The sequence below is a fragment of the Nothoprocta perdicaria genome, unplaced genomic scaffold (genome assembly GCF_003342845.1).
Source record: "Nothoprocta perdicaria isolate Ctin4 unplaced genomic scaffold, notPer1 scaffold_250, whole genome shotgun sequence".
Taxonomy (NCBI): domain Eukaryota; kingdom Metazoa; phylum Chordata; class Aves; order Tinamiformes; family Tinamidae; genus Nothoprocta; species Nothoprocta perdicaria.
Genome location: NW_020455478.1, coordinates 475,823 through 496,193, shown reverse-complemented (window position 1 = coordinate 496,193; position 20,371 = coordinate 475,823). Strand labels below are relative to the sequence as shown.

General features: G+C 53.3%; 1 protein-coding gene across 1 annotated transcript in view; it reads left to right on the top strand.

The window, feature by feature from the left end:
* The window catches only part of OSBP2 (oxysterol binding protein 2), a 113,261-nt gene extending 105,319 nt beyond the window's left edge, over window positions 1-7,942 (top strand). The window contains exons 9-14 of the mRNA XM_026040180.1: window positions 3,558-3,678; window positions 4,249-4,352; window positions 4,835-4,930; window positions 5,435-5,619; window positions 7,110-7,330; window positions 7,578-7,942. Of these exons, the coding sequence (XP_025895965.1) occupies window positions 3,558-3,678; window positions 4,249-4,352; window positions 4,835-4,930; window positions 5,435-5,619; window positions 7,110-7,330; window positions 7,578-7,720 (870 nt within the window). The 3' untranslated portion in view covers window positions 7,721-7,942. The remainder of the gene's footprint in view (window positions 1-3,557; window positions 3,679-4,248; window positions 4,353-4,834; window positions 4,931-5,434; window positions 5,620-7,109; window positions 7,331-7,577) is intronic.
* Window positions 7,943-20,371: the final 12,429 nt, after the last annotated feature.

The window sequence follows — 20,371 nt, the reverse complement described above, 5'->3', positions numbered from 1 at the left end:
AAGATGGAGCTCCTTAGGGGAAAAAGGGTTTTGTTGCTAATCCAAATGTGCTGTGCTGGGCTGCGCTAACGATGTGGCCAGATGTGCAGACAGGCCAGACAAGACTAGGCAGTGAAGAAGTCCAAGCGCCTCCGTGCTCCCCTGACATTGCTTTGTTTGTCTCTGCTTTCTGCTCAGGAGGAATTTGAGGCTCTCCTGCCCAGTTGTGCTAGACAGAGCTTGTCCTCCCTGATCTCCCACATGATGGTAGTGCCAGTAAGCAGCGGGATGAACATGTTGAGCCTCGTGGAGGGTGAGAGACTGCAGCTGAGATTGCAGGACTGCCAAGGCAGCAGTGAGGCCAGTGGGGGTGCGTGTCTCCCTCTGGTCCCAATCTCCCATGCTCTGGTGCCTGCAGTGTGTTTTTTCCTCAGGTTGTCCCTTGCAGCATTTGGTCTAAGTCTCTTGTGCTGAGCCTTGCCACAGTGCATGTACTCAGGTGCCACTAGGATGCCTGGAGTTGAATCGAGATACCTGCCAGCCGTGCCGAGCTCCCCGTCCCATGGGGTTCCAAGCAGGAGATGCTGGGTCTTCCCCCCGGCTGCTGCACTCCTCCGAGAGCTCCGCATTTTGGATCCACTTCCAGCTGTTTTGGACTGTGTGGTGTTTTCTGGAGGCGGCTGGGATGAGCTCCATGCTTCCCAACCTCTGCAGAGTGCCCTGTGTGTCTGCACTGCTCCCGTCTCCTCCCCTGCATGCAGCCCACGGCTGCCATCCCTGCACAGTGACATCCCGTCACCCGCCTTGGCCACGTCCCAGACCTTCCCAGGCCGGTGTGGGGCCGCAGCTGCAGCAGGGTTTGCCCTCTGCCGTCAGCCCCCAGCACAATGTGTAGGTGCAGGCAAAGCTCCGGTACAGGAACAAGCCATGGGCCGTGCCCAGGAGCGAGCAGGCTCTCCTGGAAATGTGGCCACATGGCAGTGACAAAAGTAAAGGTGTTTTAGTAGATATTCTCCACATTTCATGCTTTCATGCCTCTGCTGTCCCTTCGTGCCATCCAAAGCTGCATGTCAGCCTGGGCCAGCTCTGCGTGCAGCCAGCTTAGCGCTCTTGCCATGCTCAGTGATGTCCATGTGGCCTGTCTCAGGCACTGGAGCTCATGCCAGGCACTGCAGCAAGCCAGGACACTGCTGACCAGAGCGTTATGGACTACAGCTATGTGTGTCCTCTGCTGTCACATTGAAGTGCAGATGAATGACTGATATCTAAATAACTCAAAATCGAGAGAGGAGTCAGCTTTCCAGGCTGTGGGGCAAAAAGCCAAAGCAATCAGGAGGCGAATGATGACATGTTTTCTGTGGCTTCTTCTCTGGCTTTGTACATTCTTGAATACCTCCTTAATGCCACCTGTCCCTGGGCTGTGACCCTGCACAACGCGGTGTTCGGAAGTTGCGTTTAGGTGCTGAGTTATGGGATGGGCGCCAAGATGATGGTGCCAGGATGCTCAATACAGGGAAAAGAGGCAGGGAAAACGGCCTGTAGCCTGGTCTTCCTGGCCTCCGAAGCAGGTTTCACATGTGTGACATGGGCATAACAACAGCTTGGAGTTACTGTCCTCATCGGGCTGTGGTGAGGAAACTGCAGGACACCCCCATAGTATTGTTCACATGTCACATATGTGAATCACATATCACATAACATCTCCAGCCCTTTCCCAGCTCTTTTTCCATGCTTCTTTCATCACTAGCACACACGTTTTGGTCTCAGATGCTCCCCAGGGCCCTTGTTGTCACTGGTGGACCCCAGGTTGTGCGGTTTCAAGACACTCTTTTCCTACCCAAATCCATTCTGAGGGCCAGGGCAGGATGATGAGCTCTGGTTCTCTGTACCCATCAGCCTCATCATTGCAGGAGTGGAGTTGGTCCTTGTGCAAAGCACACATTAAAATGGAAAATTCAGTCCCCTCTGGTGTTCCTGCTCTGGCCACCTTGGGGACAGGTGGATTTTGATTGCTTTCATATAGCAGCCCTTGGAGCTCGTAATTCCCTTCTCCATCCTATTCCTTTCCCACAAACGTGTAGAAAAAGCTCATCATAAACTGAGGTTTGATACAACCGGGGGTGAAACTGTTCTGTTACAGCTCTCAGGAGCCTTTGATCCATAAGCTGAGTCCTTAAATCCCCTCTCTGGACACATCTCAAAGGGCAAATTCAGAGACTGCATGAGTTTGCACCTACACAGGGTTGGCAGTTCCTCTTGCTATGGGCAGTCTTGGCCGAGCACCACCCTCAGTACGGGCTGCACTGCGTCCTGCTCCCGGGCCTGGGGCCGTGGAGCCAGATGGACGTTGTTTCTAGTGCTCTTAATTTTCCTTGGCATGCCTCTCTGCTGCTCAGCCCTCGGACACGCTGAGCAAAGTATTGATAATCTTGTGAATGAAATCCAGTTACCCAAATAGGATTTTCCCCTGCTGGTTACAGTGGGATTTAGCAGAGAGGTTTTTGTTCTGCTCACGTTTGTAATCCAGTTGCTCAAGGCACTTAGGCTGTAATTACATTGGTGCAAATCATCTCTTAACACAGTACCGCAGCTGCTGGGTCTGGAGGTTCCTGCAAGTGAAGGCGCCAGCGTGCTGTGCGGGTTGGACTGGTGCTTTTGGGAAGGGCAAAGGGAGCCCAGCTGCAAAGCGGGCTGCCCTCATCCCCCTTGTCTCCTTGAGCTCTTCGGAGCCAGGCTGCAGTGTCTGGCATCTCGTGTAGTGTTTGTGGGGCTGCCCTGTGTTCTTCTCCCAATGTGACTGTCTCCAGGGCAGGGCAGGACAAGCCCTGTCCACTTACAGGTCATCACGGAGCCACTACTTGAGCAGGGTCCCCAGAGCTGTCAGGAAGGTTGTGCTGCAGAGCTGTGTTTGCATCCCCTGCCTTGGCTGCAATGGGTTTGCTGGTGGGCGTGAGGGCAAAGTCTTGGCTGGGCAGGTCTGTGTTTCTCAGGAGATGTGGGGAGCTGTGGCCCCACTGGGGTTTTCCATGCAGAAGCAATGGGAGCTGCTGTGGGCAGGAGAGATGCTGCTACACCAGGGATCTGGGCTAGGTTTCAGCACCTGCCTGTTTCCTCAACAAGATCCTTGGAGAGTGGGGCCTTGTTCCAGGGGTCACAGTCCAGCACTGTCACACTGATAGAAAGTTGCTGAATTTGAGGGTTTTTTATAGCTGATGCTTTGATAATGAGCCTTGGAAAAACCTGCCAGTAATTTTCTGCACCTGCATATGCAGCCAATCTACTTCATGGGAGGTCCTTCTGATGGAGAAGGTGATCTTTGTTCCATGGTAACGCTAGTGGCTCCTCTGGCATTGGAGACATCCAGTCATGACTGAGAGCTTGGTGTGGTGTTTCCATATGACTTAAGGTAGTCTTCTTTGGGTGGTCAGGATTCATGGCATCCTCTGGCCAAAGCCGGCCTGTAGCCAGCATCTCCTTGGGCTGATGCTCTGAAAGCCTTGGGGGGACTCTCTGCTCCTGCCTCTTGCTCTCTGATTGGAGRTGGTGTGACCTGACAGGCTGTTTCTTCTCTCTTCCAGGTGAGCCACCATCCCCCAGCCGCTGCCCATCACGTGTATTCCAAGCGAGGCTGGACGTTGTGGCAAGAAATCACGATCGCCAGCAAATTCAGGGGCAAATACCTCTCTATCATGCCACTGGGTAGGTGACTTGAGGGCTTGCTTTGGCTGGGCCTGCTTGTGCAGTGCTCACRAGGGCATCCCCACGTGCTGATCCCGTGAGCACACATGCAACTGAGGCCCTGCCTGGGCTGTCCAGAGCATCTCAGTCTCTTTCCCTTCATCAGGGAGGGAATTCCAAGTAATAAGAAGCAGGCAGAGCATCACACCAGAAAGGCTGTTTTCCATCCCAAGCAGATCTTCATGCTGCTGGTCATAARTAGTCCTACCCATGCCAGAGCTATGCTGGCGCTGAGGGTGCCTCACCTGTCTTATAGCACTAAACAGTCAACCAAGCAGCAAGTTTCTAACCTGCTTTTAAAATGCCTGCTGGGCAGGCCATGTTTTGCAACACTGAGCAGAAACCAAGCCCAAAGACATGAAACCTCCTGCTGCTTCACAGCTGTGGAGAGGAGGTTTGGGCAATGGGGATGCAGGTGGGGGCCCAGGCTGGCTCTGTGGGCGAGGGCAGTGCTGTGGTGTCGCTGTGCCCCGGGGAGCTGCGCCACCCTCCTGCCTCCCACGCTGAGCGCTGCGTTTTCCCTCTCCGCAGGCGCCATCCACCTCGAGTTCCACTCCAGCGGGAACCACTACGTCTGGAGGAAAGTCACCTCCACCGTCCACAACATCATCGTGGGCAAGCTCTGGATTGACCAGGTTAGTGGCTGGGGGTCCCTGTCTGGGTCTTGCCTGGCTCCAGGACAAGGGCAGAGGGACTAGAAGGACATTTCCTTCCTGCCTGACTTCCAGGCAGTGTTTCTGCCATGATAGGAAGATGTATTTCCCTAACGAGGTGGTGGGAATGCTTTCAGTGCTTCTGATGGCTCTTCTGAAGCCAGCAGCTCCACGGAGCAGGGTGGTGTAACTGGCCATACATGGCCAGATCTGATGCATGACAGGTTTTGCTCCTGCCAACAGGGCAGGCGGCTCGTGGGGAGCCATGGGGGCTGGCAGGAGCAGCCAGCGTCCCCTCTCCTTCCACGGCACTGTCCACAATGACACTACTCCAGCCCCTGGAGTCGGGAAGAGAAGCAGTGCTGCAGCTCGTGTTCATTTGTATCTGCACAAACTACAACTAATGCCTCATTTGTCTCCTTGCAAAGTCTCTCACTGCCTGTGATTCTGTGTCTTTTATCTAGTCTGGTGAAATAGAGATTGTTAACCATAAGTCAAAAGATAAATGCCAGCTGAAATTTACCCCCTACAGCTACTTCTCCAGAGATGTCCCCCGAAAGGTACGTGTCCCCAAATATCCCCGCTCGTTCTAGCAGCCTTGCACGTGGCGAGGCCTGGCTCTTCTCTCTGAGCGAGGCCAGAGCTTGTGGGGGCTTAGCATGGCAGGATGAACCCAGCATAGGTGGGAGGTCTGTCTGAGGGAGGTCACCAGCAGGGCCTGGGAGGGAACCCAGACCGTGTCCACCCAAGCCTGTGTTTGGGCTCTTCTGGCTCTGGATCGGAACTGCAGCACTAGCCAAGTGACCGTGTTTGAGCCCTGGGAAGGGTTGGGTTGGAGACCCAGCTGCAGGGGCTGCGTCAGGRTGGGGTTTGCTCTCCTTGTGCTGAGGGCAGCTGATCTCGCTCCTAATGTACAAGGATGCTACAGCTCTGCTTGAATGACCGGGTCCAGCTACTTTGAGCTGCCCAGAGGGTGTTGTGACTCCCTGCCCGTCTCCTTGCCCCATGGGGACTTTCAAATGCCACCAGAGTCATCTCTGCAATTTCACCTGTCCTTCTGCCAGGTGACAGGAGTGGTGACCGATGCTGATGGTAAGGCCCACTACGTCATGTCTGGCACATGGGATGAGAAGATGGAGTGCTCCAAGATAGTGCAGAGCAGCCACGGCAGCACCAGCTCAGAGGGCAAGCAGAAAACGGTCTACCAGACCCTGTCTCCAAAGRTCCTGTGGAAGAAATACCCGCTTCCGTAAGTGGGGTGGTGGGGCCTGGGCTGCAGAGCTCCTCTTGTTAAACTGTGCCCTCGTGTTACAGCAATGGGCAAAACGAGCCGGGGTAAGGGTATCGTTCTGTAACGTGCAGACAATCCCAAGGGAGAGAAGGGCTCTGGAAGGGATTATTGGCAAGGCAGCTCTGTTGGAGGCCTGGGAACAGTGGAAAGGGAGTGGAATTTAGGTGACTGTCTGGCTTTTTCTGGGTTWTGAGCATGTGCCAGGATAGGAGAGCAGATTGCGTGGTCTCTGTGAGGGAAGGTGAGTACAAGCACAGCTGGAGAAGTGCTCCACTGAGCTACCAGGGTGCTGCTTTGCAGAACAAAGAAACCTTCACCGTATTGACAGGGCTTGGCCCTGCACTTTAGATTTGGCCTCACTTGCTTGGTGTTTGACTGYGGACTGGCAGTGAAGCCACTGTTGAGGTGCCCATGGCCAAGCAGTTCAAATGCACTGGAACCAGCTCTGACTCCTTACTGTCCTCCTTAACTTGGGGAGGCTTTTGCGCATGGCTTTTAACTTGGGTAACCAGAGACTCAGGGTAGGTTTGAGTTTTGGTTYTCTTGGCTGCTGACACTACCGTGGGATGAAGATGCATTGGCTGCTTTGCTTTGCTGGCTACTCGTTGGCCATCCTTTTGCACTGGTTGCTTGAGCCAACCTGGGGACCAACCCTCTCTTGACATTCCTGATCTCAKCAGATTGCTCACATCCTTCCTCATCCAGCCTTGCTCCCACCCAACCCAGCTTAGGTTTGGTGTGTTGGGCTTTGTTAAATTCAAAGTAGCACGTCAGAACATGGGAGCAGACAACTCTCCAAAGCTCCAATCCAGAGAAACAAACATCATGACAGCTCCCCCATCCCCAGTGGATTCAATCAGAATTCAATCAGATCTTTTTTGTGTTAGGGGCACTGGTAGTTCTGGGCTGCTCTGCTCCTGTCCTGCACTCCAGCTAGTTCCCATTGCCTGGATGCTTCATCCAGAAACCAAACACCAAACCACCTTCAACCACTGGTAGCTCTGACAACCAGTCCCTGAGTTGGATCTGAAGGTGCTCTGTTGAAAGCATCTCCACATGGTGCCACCAGCGTTATGTGTGGCCTCCGGGACTCAGCTACCCTGTCCTTCAATCACAGATCTTTTGGATTAAGCTATTTTAATTTTTAGCCGCGTGGCACCATAGTCAGCTCATCAGCTTTTAGCTTCTTCACGTGGACTATGTGTCTGTGCTCCCTGAGGAGGCCATGTGGCAGGATTAGTCCAGGAGAGGCATTGCTGGCATCTCCAATAAGGTAGTKGGAGACAGGACTCCCCAAAGGGCCTTCTGGATGTGTTTTAGGGGACCAGAATACTCGCAGAAGCAATTTTGACAGGATTAGGATGTGAGACAAGTACTTGAATGAAGGGGGAGCTCCAGCTCAGGTAAGCACTGTCTCTGATATCCTCATCTGGGCTCTGTGGTTCCAGGGAGAACGCTGAGAACATGTATTTCTTCTCTGACCTGGCCCTCACCCTGAATGAGCCTGAGGACAGAGTGGCCCCCACGGACAGCCGGCTGAGACCCGACCAGCGGCTCATGGAGAGCGGCCGGTGGGATGAGGCCAACGTGGAGAAGCAGCGTCTCGAGGAGAAGCAGAGAGCCGTGCGCCGGAGGCGGGAGGCTGAGGCTGTGGAAGCCCTGGAGGAAGGTGAGATGCTCTGGGCTGTTGGCGGGATAATCAGAGCTGCATCAAGATCCCAGGGCCCATTGCTGTCATGCTGAGGGTAAAGCAAGTGAACTGGGTAAGCTGAAAGGGCTTCAGCGTTGGGATGGAGGAGAGACCCTTCACTGATCCATGCCCTGAGCATGGCATCGCTTGGGGCCCTGGTGAAGTTATGCAGAATGTTATGGCAGAGGTAAAACCACCCCTAACCCTGAGTTTTCTGCTTCCACAGGCAAGGACTATGAAGGCTACATCCCACTGTGGTTTGAGCGGAAGGTGGATCCCATGACGGGGGAGCTGATCTGTGTTTACAAAGGTGGATATTGGGAGGCCAAGGACAAGCAGGACTGGAGTATGTGCCCTGACATCTTCTGAGCTGCTCTGCTCACTCTGGGGCCAGCCCCAGGCTTCTCTCTTCACCAGGATAGACAGAGGGACAATGAGGACATGCTGGCAGCATCCTGCTGTCAGGTAACAGTGCAAAGAAACACATACAGAGACTCAGTACATACAGAATTTTGAAGAGAAAATCTAAACAGGGATTCCAAACCTATTTTTTTACGCACTAATAAATAGCATTCTTTTTTCTTTCTTTTTTTTTTTTTTTAATGGTGTTTTTTTCAGCTACTAATTAGGAATGAAGACACAATGAATCTGGTTGATTTTTAGCCTGACRTATTTATTGCTATCAGGAGTTGCTGCCTATATCTCTCAGCGCCTCAGCTTTATTGGCTGAGACGTTGACTTCCAAAGATGCTCGCTTTGTGGGGATGCCGTACATTTGTGTGAGCTCTTCCTTTGACATTTTTATTTTCACCATTTGTGTGTGGACTTTATGGATTTTTTTTTTTAATCTGCTCCTGGTTCAGGTCCCTTTGAAGACACAAGCAACTCTCTGAGCCCTGCTCAGAAAACTGCCTCCAGGGACTGTGGCTGAGGCACTTGCTCCTGGATCCTCTCAGTAGGTCCCGCCGTGCCCTGTGATCCCAGCAATACCAATCAAGACCTTTCAGCTGGTGACCTTTTTCTTTTTTTTTTTTCTTTTTTCTTTTCCCTCTTTTTTTAAAACAAGAAGCACACTGAGCAGTTTCCCATCAGTCGACGGTGTTAAGGTTAAGGTTAACACGATGCTTTGCAAGGGTGATTGGGGTCATGCTTGGTTTGGTTTTCCTGCAGCTGCATCCTAAGGGGAAACAGCTTCTTGTTTAGGTCGGGAAAATGTTTTGCCRAGGGGATACCGAGCTTACGTTGGCGAGGTCAGAGGAGATGTTTGAGCACAGAGCAGAGAGCAACTTGTAGACCAGCATCCACTCCGTGACACTGGAGCCTCCATACCAGCGCTCTCTGCCCCACGTCTCCGCAGCGGGGCCCGGGGCTGCAGAAGGCTGGAGCTTCCTGCAGGGACTTGCCAGACACTTTCCCTGTTGGGATGTGGCTGACACCAGGCAGCAGGGAAATCCTGAGGGAGAGGTGTGAGAAGCAGGGAGAAGGTGGCACTGCTTGCTTGGGCAGAGGGATCTCCTGCAGAGCTGGTGTGGGAAGGGGCAGCCTGCCTGCTGGCGGGTTCTTGCACATGTTGCTGGCACAGGCGTGGGTGCCAGTGGCTCTGTGGCAGGAACCCCTTGTCCTGGGTCTATACTCACATCTTGATGACTTCTCCAGTGCGTTAGTCCCCAGACACGCCTGGTGACAGACTCCAGGGCTGAGGGCCAGTTCCTGGAAGGCTTCTGCTGCCTGGTGCCAGCAAGGCCAGGCTCTGAGCCTCCCCTGGGTGTGATAGTTCTCTTCCCCATGGTAATATCTCTGCAAGGAGGAGTTTTTGAGTCTAGATTATCCCTCTCACCCTGGAGCCCTGGATGCTGCAGGCAGAGGCTTTGCTTCCTCCTTGGAGCAGTGGGAGATCCGCACAGCARACCCTGTGCCTCTGCTGTTCCCATTTTCTTGGGGAATCTTCCCAACACCTCAGAGCCCTGGGGCTGTCTCAGGAGAAAACGCCAGACTGAACTCAGCTCAGTAACCATCTGGAAGAACCACGGACTGCCCAGGAGCCTCTCTCCTGCCTCTATCCTTGCCTTCTCATGAGTGCTGCTTGGCAGCAGCTTGAGAACATGGATGAGGAAGTCCCACATCTGCCATTCCCCCCAGGAAGAGCTGAACAAGCCCTGCAAGTGATCAGTGAGGAGCAGGAGTGAGTGATTCTTGGACACATGGCATTCACACAGGAATAGCTGGTCCCTAAATCCAGAAGTGGAGGGAGGCAGGTGGCAGGACCCAGAAGATCACAGGCACGGYAAGTCCTGCTGAGTCAGAGAGCATCAAGGAGACCTGGACACTTCTGTTTGCCTCCCTGGATTTCATTGTTGATGTCTTCTTCTCTGGATCCACATCATATCATACTGACTGCTCCCTCTCGTGGGTCAGAGGCCCCTTGAAGCTGGACTGTCACATTCACATTGGAAGATAATTAGCAATAATGAACTTAGAGGCAATGGTAACTGGAAAACCCAGGCTGCACATGGGACATTTATGCAATCAGGTTCCTAAACCATCAGTCTCCTTTTGGTCACCTTCTCGTACAGCACCTCCATTACAGCACCTGCTATTTACAGCATACCTATGTGTACAGTATATATAGACCTCGTATGATGTAACAGTAGTGAGTGGCTATTGGAGTGGCAATACCCACTGGTTTCAATGTACCCTTTAATCTTATTTATTTGCTTCTAATTTAYATATATATATAAAAATATATATAAAATTATTTTGCTTAAATTTATATGGTCCATAATAGATGAAAAAAATAATGAAGACAGAAGCATCTGTCTGAGTTTTTGTAGTGTGAGTACGATATATTTCCTTAGGCTCGTCCCGGAGGTAGGGATGTAGCGGTAATGGTGAATGAGTAACTGCTTAAGTAGAAAAGTAACATTTTGCTCCAGAGCCACATGCGGTCATCTAMATAAGGTGTTCTCTTGAAAAAGAATCATTCCCACCTAGAAATTTGGTCTCTCAGTAGACAGCAGGCTCGGGACTCTCACCCTGGGTCTCTGAAATGCTGAGCCAGGTGGTGTAGGCAGTTGGGCCTGGCTAAATCACCCTTTCTAAGCACTCCTCTCCCTGTGGTTTGCCTGTGGCTCAGGAAAGCCAGTGAAGTGTTTAAGTTTTCCAAATTGCTCCATTAATGGCTTTCAGCGGATGAGATCCAGCCTGCTGAGAGAGCTGTGTCATGTCCCATCTCCAAGGCATTTAGATCTTCTCGTTTGGAGGCCCCCGTTCCCATAACTGGGACAACGGSAGATGCTCTGCACTAACCCTTCCATTAATGCTACTCTAGTTTGTTACGCCAAATCAAGTGTAGAGTTCTCCTGCCCGAAGCAGAAGAGGTGGAAGAGGTTCTTCTCCACCTGGAATTCAGGCCAGGTCTGATTCGGTTTTATAAAATGGACTGGCAGCCTAGCTTTTCAAAATGCCTTATTTTCCCTGTTTATTTTGTCAATACAAGCATTATCCCAAGAGCTTGCAAAGGTGGGAGATGCCTGCACTGGCTGTCCCTTCGTGGGGATACCTGTGTTCCTGCAGCTGAGGAAGAAGCGGAGTGAAATGTTGCTCAGGAAGGGTTGGCMCCTCAGTGCCCAGCCCTGCCACATTCAGAGGTGCTGAGAAGCCCTTTTGGATTTACCTCCAGTAAATGCATCCATCCAGAGTCACCATCACAAACACTGCACAGCTTAGCAGAGCCCAGGGGAGTGCTTGGAACACCCCCAGAAAAGAAATCCCACATTTTTTAGATTAATTTTAAAAAAACCTGTTGTATCTTCCAGAGGTCATTTAGTGGCAACACTTAATCTGAGCACCATCTCCTGGTCTTTCTATTTTCCCTCCAGAGGATTTTAATGTCATTCTACTGTAAATGCTGTTGAATGTATTTCTTTTGAACAATATCTTGTGAGTGATTCCTCTTCTCTGACACAGTAATAAAACTTGGATTCGGGAGTTTTAAAATGTGCAGTGCTGTCGTTCTCACTTGGTCCATGGAGCTGCAGCTGGCGAGGCAGGGATGAACCCGGAGTCGTGCAAGCTCCCGGCACACACAGAGCCTGGTGGGTGGAGGTGAGATCCTTGGGAACAGCAGTGGGAAGAGGAGCTGGGAGATGGCCGTAGACAGAAGGAAGGCAGAAGGAAGAGGAGGTCCAGGAGAGGTGGCCTAAGGAGGACAGAGGGCCGAGGGAAGGCAGGGGAGATGACAAGGAGAGGTGGCCTACAGGAGTAAGAGGGGCAGGAGGAGGTGGTCCAGGCAAAGAGATAGCCAAGGGAGGAGATGGCCCAGGGGAAGTTATTTAGGAAAAAGAGGTTTTCCAGGTGAGGAAGTGACCCAGGGTAAGACAGAGGAGGGTTGCCTGGGGAGGGAGGCTTGGGGAGGACGTTGTCCAGAGGAAGCCTCTGGAGGAGGAGGGGTGGGAGAGGTTGTGCGGGGTGGGGTGTCCTGGGCAGGTTCCTGTGCCAGGGTGGTCATGGAGAGGGCTGGGTGGTGGTGGTGGAGCAGGGGAGGCTGGCAGGGGACATGGCGGTGGCTGGGTGGTGGTGGAGCAGGGGAGGCTGCCAGGGGCTGTGGCGGTGGCTGGGCAGGCCGGGCAGGCCGGGACATGCCGGGGCCGCCAGGCGTCTCCTGGTGACGGACGCGGGCAGCGCGGCCTGTGCGGGCTGCGGGCASCCAGGTGAGCGTGGGCTGCACCGGGGCCGGGGCAGCGCTGGGTGCCTGGGGCAGCACCGGGTGCCTGGGGCAGCCGGCGCCGGAGCCTCCGCCACATGGCAGACGTGGAGCGGCAGGAGGCTGCGCGCGGCGGCCACAGCGAGCGACCGGCGGCACGCGGTAAGGGTCATGYGTGCGGTAAGGGTCACACGTGCGGGAGGGGTCACACACGTGATAAGGGTCCCACATGGTAAGGGTCCCACACACGGTAAGGGTCACATGCGATGCTCGGCCTGCCCAGAGCCRTGGCTCAGAGCCCGGGGCCCTCAGCCCTCCGTGTCCCTCAGGGCCTGCCTGCGCTGCAGTCAATGTGCTGGGCAGGTCTGAAGGTGAGGTGGACCCTGGAGGGGCAGCTCCTGTCTGCGGGGCAAGGGAAGGGCAAGGGGGACCGTGCTCCGCTCTGAGCCCGGACCCAAGGGCTCCTACAGGCTTTGGAGCAACCTCCCTGCTCAGCTTTGGGCCAGGAGGGTCACACCAGGCTGCCAGCGCCCAGCGGTGCCTCTGCTTGCTGGAGGTTCCTATGGCTCAAGCACCTCCTACGTGTGCACACGCTGACCTCGACCTCATGAGGAGAGGCCCCCAATGCAAGTTTTGTGCTGAAGTGAAGCCTGGCAGCTTGCCGAGAGCAGCAGCCCTAGCCCAGAGGTGGCCCCCACTTGGTGCCCGCAGCTCCTCATGCAAGGAAGGCTGCAGACCCTCCAAGGGTTAAGGATCTGTGATGCCACGGGCTGGCTCTGTTTTATTTTTTCTTCCAGATGCAGAGAAGCAGCGTGGGTTTGTGGGCTCCTGGGCAAAAGAACACTGTGACCATGTCCTGGACTCCATTGATGCCCAGCTCAGCCAGGTGCGGGGGATTGGGATGGACACCACATTGAGGGGGTCACAGCATGAGTCGGAGGTGTGGGAGGGCTAGAGGGACAGCTTAGAGGACATTGTGCTGCTCCTGCCATGTCTCATCCTCCTACTGCACTGACTTGTTCTGAAAGCATGTGGGCATGCATGTAGTCCTGCTYGGTCACCAAGAGCTGCAGGGACCTGCAGTCCGTGGTTTTGTCTCTCCTTTCTGCAGTGGCAGAGCCCTGGTGTGCAAGTCCTGAGCAGCAGCAGAGACCCCAACGTCTCTTCTGACAYCTCCTTTGATGTGTCTTGGCCAGCCGGTGAGTGTGGCTTCTTCTGGCAGTGCCTCCTATCTCAGCCCTCCTGTTGGGATGCAGGAAGAGGTGACCAGAGCAACTGCTGGCAGGAGATGGAGCTGGGGCTGTGCCAGCCCAGCACTACCTGCATTCTGCTGCAGTGTGTCCTGGAGCATTTCTCTAGGGACATGCTGCTCTTCTGCTTTGGGCCAGRTGTGAGCATCCCAGGAACAGCCTGGATCATCCCTGTAAGGGACCGGGATATGGAGAGTTACTGGCAGTACAGAGCTTTCTGCAGGCACCATGAGTTGACTTCTCAGGGCTGGTTCTGCTTCCCTAGACACGCTGCAGGATGCACAGTCCAAATCCTTCTGTAGAGAGGTATCTCACTGGGAAGGAGATGGAGGGATGCACAGCTGGAGACTTTGGCAACTGCCACAGTTTAAACAAAACAATGGAGCATCATGGAGCCAAAACATGATGAAATTGCTGCAGTGCAGAATTGTGTTGTGGGAACCTGTTGCTGCAGTAGAAACATTGCTGAAAGAGGGAATAATGTGGCTTTTGTGATAGCTTGAGGGATGAAGGATCCTTCAAAGAGCTAGTTTGGGATGTGGGATTCTCATTTCTTTTTGCTTTTCCCAGCTTGGCTTTTGCTTTTCCCAGCATGGTTCCATTGTGGAACCATCAGTAGATACCATTTCAGCTAAGGCATGTTCTTTCTGAGCAGATTCTTTCTGTATTAGGATATTTTTCACTTCTCAGGGCTGTTGTCTGAGACCTTGCTTTAAGGAAACACCATCTTAGGCTTTAGCAGAGCTTGCAGCTTCCATCTGTAYGAACTGCCTGCTGGTTAAGCCTTTGCAATGTGCCTTGTTGCTGAGCTGCCCTGTTGTGACAGTGGCTAGCATTGTGTCAGTACCCACTAGGGTGCAAAAGTACCTTGGCCACAGCAAGAGTAACGTTTTGGAAGAAAAATAAAACCTGCTCCTGTTCAGATTCACAGCCTGGCCCATCTCCTGGGTTCTGCTTTAGCTCCCTTTAGTTCCTTGTCTCAGATACACATCAGAAGTTCCACACACATTCTTGCATGCTGAATGGTGCAAGTCAGGCAAACACCAGAGCTAAGGTGGACATTTTCCCTGTGAGGGCAGATATTGCCAGCACCTCCAAGCTGGTTCACATTCAGCTGGATGGGAGTGCTCCTTCCCATCCTGGGGCTATTTCCTCATGGGGGTGTCAAAGAGACTCATGGCTCTCTACTCTCCTGCGCAGAACTGGAAGAACACTCTGTGGCCAAGGCTGAAAATCTGCAGGCTGAAGCCAGTCAGAGCAGCTCCAGCTCTGTCTGCACAGAAGATTTTGCTGCCAGGTTTCAGGAGGGTATGGTCGAGCCCCTGCTACTCTCCGAGGATGAGGAAGATGAGTCCTTCTTAGTATGGAGCAGGCATGCGAGTGATATCCCAAAGGGAGGGAATGGCACCTCATGCTCCACTGAGGACCATGACACTGGGCAGGATGAGTCCATTATCTCCACAGGGAGAAGACAGGATGCCCTATGGCAGCTGGAGGTGCAGCTGGGCTGTCCATTGCAGAGCACTTCTCCATCTCTGATGAGGAGGCAAAGCCTGGAGTCTCTGGGAGGGAGGATATCCAGGCTGAGCCAGAGCAAGGCTATGACTGCAGACACAGAGCCAGTCAGCTCCCCAGCGTGGTGGGCTTCCACGGCAGCCCCCTCTGCACAGGTGAGTGTGGGCTGGAAGGATTCACTGGGCTCCATGCTTCAGCAAAGGTCCACTGGACAGCAGGTTCATTGGCCATGACCAGAGCGCTGGGTATCCCCAGAGAGCTCCAGGAATCTCTGCCAGCAGGACCAGGGGCTGGGACAGGCACAGGGAGTCCTGACCTAGACCGGAGCTCTGTCCCAAGATGGGACATTGGCACCATCACGGCTGCCCTCACAAACCCGTTGCTGCCCTCCAAGGAGGGACTCAGCCCTTGGCTTGACCACCTCTCTGAACCTGCTTATGGTCTCCTGAGTCAGTTTGTTTTGTGACAGAGATGGACTCCACGTGGAGCTAGTGTGAGAGTGTGCTCGACAAGGAGGCATGCAGGAGTCCCTTTGCCCCGAGCCTCGATCCCTGCAGACAGCAGTTTTCCAGGGGATATTGGTACTGGGACCAGATGGCATCGTATGAGCAAGCCTGTGAGGTCAAGGCAGCAGGAGCCACCAGCTTCCTGGAGACAGTCTGAAGCAGCCATTGCCCTTGCTGTGACTGATGTGGACGTGGAAGGAGCTGGAGAAAGGTTGTGGAGAGCTCAGTCCTGGGCACATCGTAAGTCTAGGACTGGCCCTAAGAGGCCGGGGATATCTGTGGTGTTGCTGGAGGAGGATGGGGTGAGCCATGGAGGATGGGTGCAGGGCCTGTGGGCAGAGGAGGGAAAAGGGTGGAAAGGTCTTGGCTGGACCACAGCACCCTCTTCCCAGGCTGGGTGTCTTGGAGAGTGCTGTGAGTTGTACACAGACTCCTGGGCCTTGCTGACATTGGGACATCCTTGGGTTTCCCAGTCACTCCCAGGTTTTATCTGTGGCATTTGGCTCCCTTCACCACACATGCATGCTGGTTTTTGTTTCCCACAGGTACTCAGACAGCAGCAAGACCCCACTGGACCACACACAGTCGTGACTCTTCTGGGGACCACGGGGCCATGAACACCTACAATGAGCCATCATCCTGTGAGGGCAGCCACTGGAGGAGCAGCAGTGCAGAGAGGTGGACCTGGAGCCGAGGCAAAGGAGCCAAGCCCTGCTCGCAACATGGGAGACTGGAAGCCAGCCTAGACCACAAGGTACAGGCCTGGGCCAGTCCATGGCTCTTGCTTGCAAAGATGAGTGCACATTACCTTCTTCCCACTCCATGCTGGGGCTCAGTGAGGGCTTTAGAAGCTGTCGTAGAAGCCCGAGGAATAATTCCTGAATAGACCACAGCCCATCACATCTGCCCGCAGCATGGGAGAGACACTGTGTTTTGGAGCATGAGCAGGACAGCTCCAGGTAGAATGATCTGGTGCTGAGACACCCTGGCATGCTAAAGGACATGTGAGGTGACGACTTTGCTCTGTTGAGGTGCCCATCTCTCTTGGGAGCCCTCTTTCCATAGGAGGGCAGGACATGGGAGCAAGTGAAAATGTCCCTGGGGAGAAATGTGGGTTCCTGGCCTGAAATAGCAGTCAGCAGCACTACCCACAGGCCATGGGGGAGAAAGAGGCTGAAAAATGGGGTAGAGGACATGKCTGTGAGTGGAAGGGAGGAAGCAGCTGGAGGCTGGGGAGTCAGCAGGCAGCTGGGGTGGCATGTGCTCTTGCTGGGTTTCCCTGGGCTGAGGGCCAGGAGGCTGCAAAGGGTGAGGGAGCCCAGACCAGGCTGTGCTGGCCCAGCTGCTGCCTCCGCTTTGCTCTCCTGCGAGGGAAGAGTCATGCATCTTTCCTGTCTGTGGTGTCAGGTCCAGAGCCAGCTCCTGGAAGATGGGAAGACTTGGTGGGCAGAAAAGAAGGGAATTATCCAGTCTCAGCATGGGATCCTGCAGGAGCAGAGTCAGAGAGCCTTTGCTGCCTGCCAGGAGAGGCTGGAGAAGAAGCTAAGGAGAACATCAGCTTTGCGGGAAGAGAAACTGGAGTTACAGGAGGTCAGTGTCCTCACAGATTTTCAGTGGGCTCGCTTTTTCACTGGAGGGACCCTGAGGGACAACCAAAGAAAGCAAGTCCTTTGTCAGGCTATGTCCCRTAGCCAGACACAGCCAAATGGTCCTTGAAAGGTCCTGGAGGAGGCAGGAAGAGYCAGAGACCTGAGGACAGACGGAATAGCAGGCAGGACTCTTAGCTCCAACAGTCCCACAGTTGTGGGGTAGTAATCACCATAACCACAATTCTTCCCTCAACAAATTTGAGATTTTGTCCTTTCACAAGGTATTTGAGTTTCTGAATAGTTCCCAGCGCCTGGCATCTGTGCCTGCAGCACACACAGTGCAGTGCTGGAGGGTGTTATTGTCCCAGGTACTGGCAGGTACCATGTCTCACTGCTTAGGTATTTTTTTCCTACTGCTTCTCTCTGTTTTTATGCTTAAAGCATTTTTTTCCCAATCTCTGAAGGCTGCACCTCTTTAATGGTACTTGACCACCATTGAGGGGTTTTATAGTCATGAGGTCTCTCTTTTCAGCCTGTGCTCATGGTCAAGACCTTTGCTGTTATCCCATGCTTAAATACATCATAACAAAAGATATGTGATACCAAGCTCTGCTTCACACAGCAAAATGTTATAACCGCTCAAGAACAAGCCTAAGCAGGCCAGAACTGGGCCTTTGCAGTTAACACAAGACTCAATTATCCTTGGTCTGTGGGGAGTATCTAGCAAGGGCCCTGAGTTCRACCTGGCTTCAGAAGTGACCAGTTCCTGGATGGGGATAGAGTTGCTCCAGAGGGACTGAGACCCTGCACATAAGCAAGTTGAGGTGCTGCTGCACAGTGTGATCAGCACTGGACACTTGCCTGCCCTGGCTACCCCAGGCACAAGTCCAAGAGCATCTTGGGCATCCTCAATTGCATTGGTACACAGAGTGGAGACCGCAGTTGGGCTCCTGTTCCTGGACCTGTGCCATGGGCTTGAGTCACACAGAAGCCCAGCTTCTCTTTCAGAGACTCCACGAGCTGGAGCATCGCACCCGCAACCTCTTGCAGCAGAGGAAGGAAGCCCTGGACAAGCTGCATGTGCTACTGAAGAAGGAAAAGATGTACATGCTGTGGCAGCTGCAGGAAGCCTTGGAGCAGGTCAGGGGAGAGAGAGGGAGTATCRGGAGATGTGACATTGAACAGTCCCAATGCCTTGTAAGGAGAATCAAGGACTCGGTGCCCTGGAGCTGGGTGAGCTCCCAAGGGGACACCACTGGACACGAGGGCAGCTGCCAGGACCCACTATGTCTGGTCCTATACAACCACAGAAAATCTTCACTCCTAGCACAGTAAGCTGCTTCCCTTGGGAGTGAAACCAGGGCTACTGAGCACCTGCAGAGCACAGCAACAGAGAGAGAAGGTAATTTGAGGAAAGCTTGAGGGAGGAAAGTTGCACTCCATAGAGCCACAGTGRTTTCTGGACCACCAATGTCTGCTATGGTCATCCCAAATGAGGGAACATCCCTCCTTCAGCTCCAGTGATCAAATCGGAAAGAAGGGCTGTACCTTCTCCCTGGGCTACACAGCTGGAGAAAGGCTCTGTGAGAGCTYGAGGAAGCAATTTTGACAAAGTCAAGGTTGAATGGGACAGCACACTGAGAGCCCTGGGAAGCAGATGTCATGTTTCTCTAGACTGGRAGACTTGGGGAGATTGCTTCTTCCCCTCTCTGTGCTTGTCTGTGATGTTCACTGGGCCACTGCTGGGAAAACAATCCTAAGGAGAAATCTCACAGTGGCCAAGGACATAGCATGGAATTGGGGTTGGCAGCTAGGCTGCATGGTCTYGCACATTCTGCCTGCATGAGGCAATTTCTGCTCCTCGGGGTGGAGCAATGATGAAACTAGAAGGACTGTTTGTCTTCTCTACCAGCTGCAAAGCCCCCTGCCCCTCTTTGCATCAATGAAATAGATGGAATCCATGACAAGGATCAGTCCTTGAATGAATTAGACTTCCTCATCCTTGGAACTTGCCAACAAGACATGAGAAGAGGTGGAAATGTGTGCCAGAGAGAGAGGCTGCCCGTAGCTGTCTATCCACTCAGAGACCCATATGCAGACTGCAGGCAAATGGGGAGGATACCTGTGTTTTCATCCACATGCAGGAGCGTGAGCTGAGGCAACTACGAGAAAGGATGTGCATGGAGAAGGAGGCAGGTCCAAGAACCCTGAAGGAGAAGCTGATCCAGGTAAGTGCAAAGCTGCCCTGGCCCTTGCAAGGCTCTGGATGAGTTCAGGAGCTTCTGGTGGCTACTTGCAAGATGAGTTGCTCTGGATGGGATAGCAGAGACCGATAGGGATCCCCACTGTCCCGTCCAGCAGGCTGTGTGGCTTGCACTGTGTCCTTCCTTGACTTCCAATTCCRTAGCAACCCTTACTGTTGTCTAGTGACAGTCCCTTCCTTCAGCAGGAGGAATTGCATTTGGGGATTCTGGGATGCTGTTTGAAGGGGACCACGTGGTTGTAGCTCTGTGCACCTGTCTATCAATATCTGTAAAATGTGTATCATGTCTCCCCAGACATCATGGTAAGCACAGGCTCATGCAGCCATTTGRTGCAATTGCCCTATGACTCCACGACTGTTCTCCAGTGCAGGGTCTGAGCTCGTGAGGACACAGAGATGAGTGTGAGAACCAGGCTGGTTCTGATCTTCTCCATACCAGACTATGGTCCTCCTACTGGCCCTTTCATGACCAAATTGGGCTTGCCTTTCTCCTTTCTCACACAGAGACAAAGCAAAWATCCACACTTCTGCTCCATGTCTTCCCTGTCCTCGGGCACCGTGCCCTGCCTCCGACAGCTGAACTTCAGACCACTGGGCGTCCTGCAGCCAATGCAGAACTGCATGCAAGAGCTGCAGGCCAAGACCACCAGCAAGAGCAACCTGGAGAACCTGACTGGTCTGTGAGGGGGCTGCGCTTGATACTGAGTGTGGTCCTGGCATAGCCAGCTCTTATGAACAAGAGGAAATCAGCACTGTGAACAAGAGGAAATCTTTTTCCAGCTCCTCTCTGCTGCCCAAAGCRGTTGTGCCCCTGCTCATTCCCAGTGACTTCCAGATTATCCTCTCCRTATTGCTTATCTGGCTTTCCATGGAATTAACCACGAATCATCTCCACCAACGCGGACCAAAGAGAGTGAGCTGGAAGAGCACGTAGTTAAGGACAGGGAGACAGAGGGGTAGCCGAAACTCCATTTTTGACAGCAACTAGTTGTTAGACTCTCTGCTTTATAAACACAAGGTGCAATTGCCAGCATGTCATTCCAAGGGAAGCAAATCTGTATTTCTACTTGGATTCCATTTGTTGCAATTGTGTATCTYGAGTGACACAATGAGTGCTGTGTTGTCAGTGCCATCCCTTTTGGATGCGCTCTCAGAACAAACCAGGGTGCTTAGAGCAAAGCTGGCAGGAATGTGA